This window comes from Carya illinoinensis, chromosome 3, assembly GCF_018687715.1.
Source record: "Carya illinoinensis cultivar Pawnee chromosome 3, C.illinoinensisPawnee_v1, whole genome shotgun sequence".
NCBI classification, from domain to species: domain Eukaryota; kingdom Viridiplantae; phylum Streptophyta; class Magnoliopsida; order Fagales; family Juglandaceae; genus Carya; species Carya illinoinensis.
In genome coordinates this window covers 20,902,435-20,910,515 of record NC_056754.1, presented here as the reverse complement: position 1 = coordinate 20,910,515, position 8,081 = coordinate 20,902,435, and the positions used below count along the sequence as shown (strand labels likewise).

At 34.8% G+C, this 8,081-nt stretch overlaps 1 protein-coding gene across 5 annotated transcripts; it reads left to right on the top strand.

The window, feature by feature from the left end:
• The first annotated feature begins 634 nt into the window (after positions 1–634).
• LOC122303747 (zinc finger CCCH domain-containing protein 3) lies at positions 635–6,531 on the top strand. 5 transcript variants are annotated; one of them, XM_043115678.1, is made up of 7 exons: positions 635–1,038; positions 1,745–1,969; positions 2,157–2,210; positions 2,972–3,088; positions 3,213–3,521; positions 4,397–4,663; positions 5,857–6,531. In XM_043115678.1, the coding sequence occupies exons 1-7, from the start codon at positions 1,003–1,005 to the stop codon at positions 6,214–6,216; spliced, it is 1,368 nt and encodes a 455-aa protein (XP_042971612.1). In that variant the 5' UTR covers positions 635–1,002; the 3' UTR covers positions 6,217–6,531. The 5 variants fall into 5 exon arrangements, with proteins under 5 accessions (XP_042971612.1, XP_042971616.1, XP_042971614.1 ...); XM_043115682.1 differs by having other exon boundaries at positions 636–1,038; positions 1,835–1,969; XM_043115680.1 differs by having other exon boundaries at positions 636–1,038; positions 1,803–1,969.
• Positions 6,532–8,081: the final 1,550 nt, after the last annotated feature.

The window sequence follows — 8,081 nt, the reverse complement described above, 5'->3', positions numbered from 1 at the left end:
TACATGAGGGTCAATTTTGGAAATATGCATTAAGCCCCCACGGTAAATCCCACGTATGGTGGGGTCCCCAAGTTTCGTAGGAAATTCGAGTCTCGAGACAAGTTCGTTTTCTTCGCTAACTGTGGGGCCCCACACTCAAAAGAAAAATATTCACATCCGACGATCTATATCAGTCCACTTAACTACAAATTCGCATGCCCCACATCCCATTCGCATGCTTTGACGGCGACGATTTTTCGCATTTCTCTCTCTCTCTAAAGAAATTCCTTTAAAAAATAAAAAACAAAACGACACAAGTGCCCTTCTTAGAGCTTCCGTGGGTCCCGCCATTAATTAAAATCGAAGGGCCCAAATCCACCACCGCCTTCGCACTTACTGCCAATGACGGTCACGATTTAAGACAACTCAAAAACTATAAAATAATTCATTATTATCGCACGTGCTTCTTTGGAATGAAATTAATCAAACAGAGAATATAAATAAATAAATAAATACTCCGAAGGTGGGCAAGATAGTAATCTCGCAACAACGTCCCAAACTTGACGAACCGTACGCGAGTGTAAAGGATTTTTTTTTTTTTGACAGAGTAAAGGAGTTTAAATATTATTATGTTAAAATTATTATTTACTATATTATATTTCCAGGTTTCACATTCAAAGATCCAAGAGATTTACAAACCGTAAAAGGAAAAGTATATTTTATATATTATATATGGAATTGGAATATGTATGTCTTAGATTTCTCACATTGATTCTTCAGAAACGTGGTTCTCTGGATTTTTTTTCTTTTTCTTTTATGTAATTTTTAGCAACTTTCATCTCAATTCCCATCAATTTCAGTCTTTGATCACCAATATTCGCTCGAAATCATGCTTTGTCTGTGACTTGTGTGAAAGGCTCAAGATTTTTTTCCGGGTTTGATTGGAGGAATCGAGAAAAACTTGAAGGGTGGTTTCCGCTTTTTCTGTGCTACCGATGCCAGATAACCGGCAGGTCCAGAAGAATGCTACTCCTAATCAATCCGCTAATCCCATTGAAGGTAGTACTGAATTTCGTGCACCCTTTGTAGAGTGTTAGAGATCTGATTATGGCTTTTGTGAAATATCTCTGATGTTCTGGCACTGATCGTGGTATTGTGGTTATTACAGTTATCATATTTGTTTTGTATGTGAATAGTTTAAGTCGATTTTTTTTTTTTGGTTCTCTGTTTCTAATTCGTATGTTCGGTGCTATTTGGGTGTTCTGATGAAGTATGATCCATGGTACATTGCATATCGAAGATTGGAAGACTCTACCTGTTGTGGGGCTTATGTGATGTGTACCTTAATTTTGAACTTGTTTCGATAGAGTGTTGTTTACCTTGTTTTCTTTATTTGATGTAAGATGGGTTATGACTTTGAGGAACATTGATAGTTGGGGCTATGAATGTTGAGGCTTAGGAAGGAATCGGGCTTGTTATTTTTTGTGACAACGGTAAAATGTGTTTTTAGCAAGCTAAATATAGTCATGTTACGATACCTTTCGTGATTGCAGTGACATGTTTTTTTTTTGTGTTTTTCGGATGTTTGCTGCCTGGTACAACAAAAAGGGCAATGTGAATTCAGGCTTTGAATAATTTTAGTTTTGCTGTTGTTATTACTGTACTTACATGTCAAAATTTAGTGTGGTGGTCCTTTTATTATCTTAATGATTGTTTATAAGTGGGTTGTTGTTTTTGGGGAGCATCAGTAATTTATGCAATGCAGATTCAGGCTATTCAAGATTCTGGATTATATGTTTTTTTATGTGTGGTGATTTTAGAAGCATTTTGGCGGTTAAAAATCAATGATAATCAGGAAGGTGGTGGTGCTGCTCAATCAGCTCCATATCCTGATCGACCTGGTGAACCTGACTGCCTGTATTATTTGAGGACTGGATTGTGTGGTTATGGAAGTAACTGTCGTTATAATCACCCTTCTTATGTTTCTCAGGTAATAAAGCAATTATTTTTTGCATCTTAAATGGAGTTCATACTTGAATCTTGTAGAAAAATATGCTTCTTCTTCTTTTTTTTTTTCTCTCTTTTATGTGGCTTTCACTGAAGGATCATGTTTGCCGCATCCACCTGGTTCTTAGTTTTCAGCACTGACCACCCTTCTAACAAATTGTAACGTGTAGGGTTCTCTGTACGGTATTGAACTCCCAGAAAGAGTTGGACAGCCTGACTGTGGGGTATGATTTTAATCTACTTCGATTGTTGAAAAAGATTAAGAAGGAATGAAAAGAAATAAAATTGTACTCTTTCTTTATTGGTGTCTCTTATTTTACTGTTTGCTTTGTGATCTGTAGTAGTGGAAGTAGTAAAAACAAGATTACAATGTGGTTTGCTTTCAAATAAATGTTTTGTTTAATTTGATATAACTTTCAATTTTATAGATATAGAAAGTTACTACTTCATATTTAGTATATTAAAGATTCCATAAGAATTATTCTAAGAGCTGACAGTTTTGGAGAAACATGAATTTGGCACAAGAATTTCCAGTAGGCAAAAAAGGAAAAGTAACAAGCTTTCTGACAGCCACATTTAAATGATGTTATTCTGTGGGATTTCTGGTTTACACCAGGTCTTCCCCCATTATATAATCTGTTGCGGACAGTTGCAGTTTGTGTAGGATTTGTTGCCAGTAGGAGAAATTGTTTGTTGATTAATTGTTTCAGGATGGAAACACCGTCTGTATTTGAGATTTATTTTCACTTATTATCTGTATGCTGTGGAATGTTTATCTGTATATTCTCAGATGTTTCCTCTTTGATGTATTCTTCTAAATGACATCCAAACTTTTCTGCAAAATCAAGTACTACTAATAAGCAAAAGAAGATGATGTTGTTTTGACTATTAAGGATAATGCTGAACCTAGCTTGAAGTTCATCTGGATCAACCTGCTAATTATTGGTAGTAGTTTATGTATGTTCATCTGGGCCATGCATTGCAGTACTTTCTGAAGACAGGGACCTGTAAATATGGATCAACATGTAAATATCATCATCCAAGGGACAGGCGTGGTGCTGGACCAGTCTCATTCAACGTTGTAGGTCTCCCCATGCGTCAGGTCCTTATCTTTGTCATTTTAGTGCTGTTTACTGATTCATTTGCGATAAATGCAAAGAAAGATGCCACCAACCTTCCCTGCTCTCTCTTTTTGTTAAGAACATATTGTTCTGATCTTTTTTCAGGAAGAAAAACAATGTCCCTATTACATGCAAACTGGATTTTGCAAGTTTGGAGTTGCTTGCAAGTTCGATCACCCACAGCCTGCATCACTTGGAACTGTTTTAGCAGTAACTGGGCATGCTGATGTTGGATCTATGGGCTCAACAGTTATGCCTTCATCAGGTCTACCTTATGCCGGTGGACTTCCTGCATGGTCATTACCAAGAGTGCCATATATATCTGGCCCACGTTTTCCAGGTCCAGAAACTTACATGCCCGCTTTTCTTCCTCCTCAAGGCGTTGTACCTGCCCAGGGCTGGAACACGTACATGGTCAGTACATAATCTCTTAAATTGAGCAAATTGTTGCTTTAAAGTATAAGAACTTTGCATTTGGTTTGGTTTGTTTTCTATTTGGCTGTTTCATCATTATTTCCAACCTCTCTATACAGTTCTTATAGGAACGATAAGCCATTTTGTAGCTTAATGTAGTCCTTTTGGAACTATGTTACAAGGATACTTCCAAAGCAATTAGCAAGCATAGTTGACACTTGACACTAGTGTAAGTTTATTTCACATTCTTTTTGTAAGATTCTTGGTCAAGTCTTTGACCACAACAGTGTGGAAACTGGCTCTATGATTTTTCTGTCATGGCGGCCGACCTGTGACCCTCGCTGTACCATATCTGCTAGAACATTGGTTATTGCCTGTTGGTTGGGGTGAGCTGTGTTGCAGTGTTAGTTGAAACCAACATTTTTATTGTTTATGGGATTTAGGTGTAAAGATGAATAAATGATTTATATTATTTTTGGTTGCAAAAGTTACTATGAGATAACCAAAAAGTATAAAGAAATTTGCTTGGTGATAATTTCTTTGGTGACGTTGTCGTAATGTAATTGTGATGGCCAAAAGCAAAGAGAAGGCATAGCCTAATTATCATATGCCTATACACATTCGAATACATGAGCCCCCCCTTAAATTGAACATTTTAATGCTCTTAGATGGCCTCATTTCATAGTTCCTCTTTTGGCAATAAAGAATAGTTGTTGCACCTAGTTGGATACTGGAGATGGTTCCGTTAGGTTGTGCTGGAGTTCTCTTCACGTTTATTGCATCTAGTTGGAGGCTGGAGATGGTTTTGTTTGGTCTTGTTGGAATTCTCATCACTTTTACTTTTTGATCATCCGTTCTTTCCTTTCCTTACTCAGGGAAACATGAGCCCCATGTCGCCTAACGGTTCTACCACTGTACTTTATTCCAACTTTATATACAACTCCAAGAATCTAGGTGAGTCAGCTTCAAGAGGGCTGTCATCAGGAACTACTCCAAGTCTCCCTGAGAGGCCTGATCAACCAGAGTGCCGGTATTTTATGAACACTGGGACATGCAAATATGGATCTGATTGCAAGTTCCATCACCCAAAAGAAAGAATTGCACAGTCAGGGGCAAATCCGCCTGGCCTTCCCTTGAGACCGGTATGTTTTCTCATCTATTTTATAGACAGTAACATGCATGTTACTTTGTCTAACAGTCTGCTTTCACAATTGCTTGAAACTTTGTTGTAATTTTGAACTTCATGAATGTTTTTTGAAAGAATTTCATGTTTCTGTTCTTATGCAAATTTGAACTGCTTACAAAGTATCATATTTTCGTAACTTGTCTGCCGTTGATTAAAGCTTCGAGTAATATATTGATTATTTAATAATTCAGCAAATTACTGTTGCTATTAGAGCACTTGTAGTGAGCTAGCTATAGATAAAATTTAGCCAAAGTTTGGTTAGCTAGCTCAAAACACAACCCATAACAAACTAGAAAAATGTACAAATTTACCCATTGTTATTTCGGCTGGCCAAATCTAGCACTGGCTAGCTATTCACTTTTCTATCATTATTTTATTTTTGGGTTCTACCATCAACGTCTGCATCAACGTTTGAATCAAATTTTTCATTTTTCATTTCGCACGACTTCATCTCTTCCTAAGCATAACAAGAAAATAGAAAAGACCACCAGTTAGATTTCATCTCCAATGCAAACTTCAAATACTTGGTAAATCAGCATCTACAAACTTTTTCCTCAACTTTTTCTCCAATATTTGCATTAGTTTTATATATTTTTTAATTCTTTTCTCACTTGGTAGCTCTGTTTTTCGTTAGAGTTTCCTACTTCATTTTATTTTATTTTCTCAATTATTCATCTTAACCGTCAATTGAACAGAAGGTGCTATTTTCAAGAGTCTGAATTTTGATAACTTTGATAGGGAATAAATTATCATGAGAATAAATAGGAAATAAATATTCTAATTACCATGAGAATAAAAAAAAAAAAAAAAAAAAAAACGTAGAAATGAAGATTAAATATAAATATTTTAATGACTTTTGTATATGTTTTTCAGGGTTAGCTTGTAATTAGGTGTCTCTCTATGTACACTTTCTGTGTATTTGGGCTTTGCTTAATTATGTTTATTAATAAATTTCTTATCAAAAATATTTTAATGAAATGAAGATAGATTTAGAGAGTTTGTTATTTGATGTCTATGAAAAGTGGCTATAGTTAAAGTGAAAAAAGTAAATGTTCAAGTCAAATTTTGATTAAAGAATAGTTAGTTCTTGGTTTCTTGTTCCTATGTTTGCGTTATCAGTGGGCTGACTTCTGGCTCTGCTATGTGCAGGGGCAAGCTGTATGTTCGTACTACAGTATGTATGGGCTCTGCAAGTACGGCCCAACTTGCAAATTTGATCACCCAGTTGTGGCTGTTCCTCATAATTATAGCTTGGGCCTCCCTAATCTAGCTATGATTGATTCATCTCGCTTCAGTAATCCGAGAAGCATGTCAACAGCCCACTCATCTGAGACTTCCCCTTCTAAATCATCAAAATTTCCTGATTGGGTCCAGAAACAAGATGTTGCAAGCAACAAAAATGAGAAATCAGACACAAAGACTTCAGAGGATTCACCTGAAGACGCCGGTTCTTCACCACACTCCATTCCAAGCTCAGCAGCAGAACCTTTACATGATCAATCTGGTTGAAGTCACTTCTCTTTAGTTCTCTTGTCATAGCACTTTTTGATGCATGATATGAAGGAGATATCTATTACCGGGACCTCCTGCACCCCTTTTTTCACCTGCGGTTCTGTGGAGCTTGGGGGGGCGTGGAAGGCATTTTTTGTGGTGAATAAAAATGCAGGTGATAGTTTGTAAGAATTCCCAAAATTATTTCTTTTTTCTTTTTGTTTTGGTGGATGGTATTCATTCGAGTTGATGAGGGCATGCAGAATGCCTGGTGTTTGATTGTTGAGTGAAGTTTAGAATTATCGAGCCCTGCAACCTCTTGCTTTTTGCTTACACGAAAATATCACAGCTGTTGGTGATAGATTCTAATAGTATTATTAGATGTGCCAGGAGCTGTCAGACTCAGACGCCTACACAAACATGAAAAAACCTATTTCCAAACCCATATTTTGACATGGCCGATGCTAGGTTACCCATCCAGGTATGTCTCAAAGGTGTCCTGATGCATTTTGTTTTTTCTTGTGTTTTTTAATGTTAAAAAGACAAAAACACACATAACTTCATTAGTTGTAACTTTTTTAAACATTTAAAAAAAACACACACACAATGCACACTTTTTGAAGACACATTTAGGATTGGTTTGCATATATATTTATTATAACTATCTTAAATTCTCATATTAAATATAATAAATAATTTAATTTTTTTAATTATAAATTAAAATTAATATTTAAAAATTATATTAAAATAATATTTAATTTAATTTTTAATAAAATATTTTATCTAATTTAAATTGTATAGCTAAACAAGGCTTTAGAGGGCAACCAAGCATTTTCTTTTTGACAGATCGCATCAATACACATACATACCACAGCATACTATAAAAAGCGGAGTGTTGATACACCAATATTACAACACATCAACGCTTGCTGCCTTATGGTTTTGCTCGGACATCTTAAGATGAATCTTGGCTATTAGTAGTGAGATAGTTTATGAATAATAGTATGATTATTTAAATTAAGATATATAGAATTTTGAAAAATAAGAGAAAAAATTAAATAAAAATATTATAAAATTAAAAAATCTTGTTAAAATATTTTTTTAATTTTTTTAATTTAAATATTTAAAAATGTTGAATTATTTTTTTAATTTAAAAAAATTATAATAATTAAGTAATAATTATAAAAAAAATTTACATTTTAAAATTGAAAATATTTATATTTAAATAATATTTAGATATTAATATAGATTAGAGGGATGTTGACCAAAATCAAACGGGCCTTTGTTTCAACTTAAATAAAGAGAGCAGTTTAGAATTATGCGGAAAGGTGTGAGGCACACATTGGGCCGTAGACGACAAGAGCATCATACAGCTGTCGGTTGGCGTGGTGTGTATGGCCCCCACCCGACCCCCAAAATTCGAGTCCTGGTCAGAGAAGGCCGCTTGTCTTTTTCTCTGCTTAAAAATAAATATATTTAAAATAATTATATATATACCATTCTTTTTATAATTAATAAAATATATATAATAAAATTATTTTATAAAAATATCTTTTATTTAAAACATAATTATATAAAATATTATAAAAATATTTATATATCTATCCTTTTCTAGATATTTTATTTGCATAGAAATGCGTCTTTGCTTTACTTTTGTTCCAACGCGGTCGGGTGCTTTTGTTATACCGGGTAACCCGATGCTCCCGGTTGGTCAGTACGAGTCTCGATTAGTGTGATTCTTGTGGAGAAAAAGAGGCGTGTTTTTAAATATAAAAATTTTATGTGTAGTTCTTTTTGTGCATTCTTTTGTGCACTTCAGTGATATGATTGGTTGGATATTAAAAAAAATTAATCCAGCCAACCATATCAGTGGAGTGCGCAGA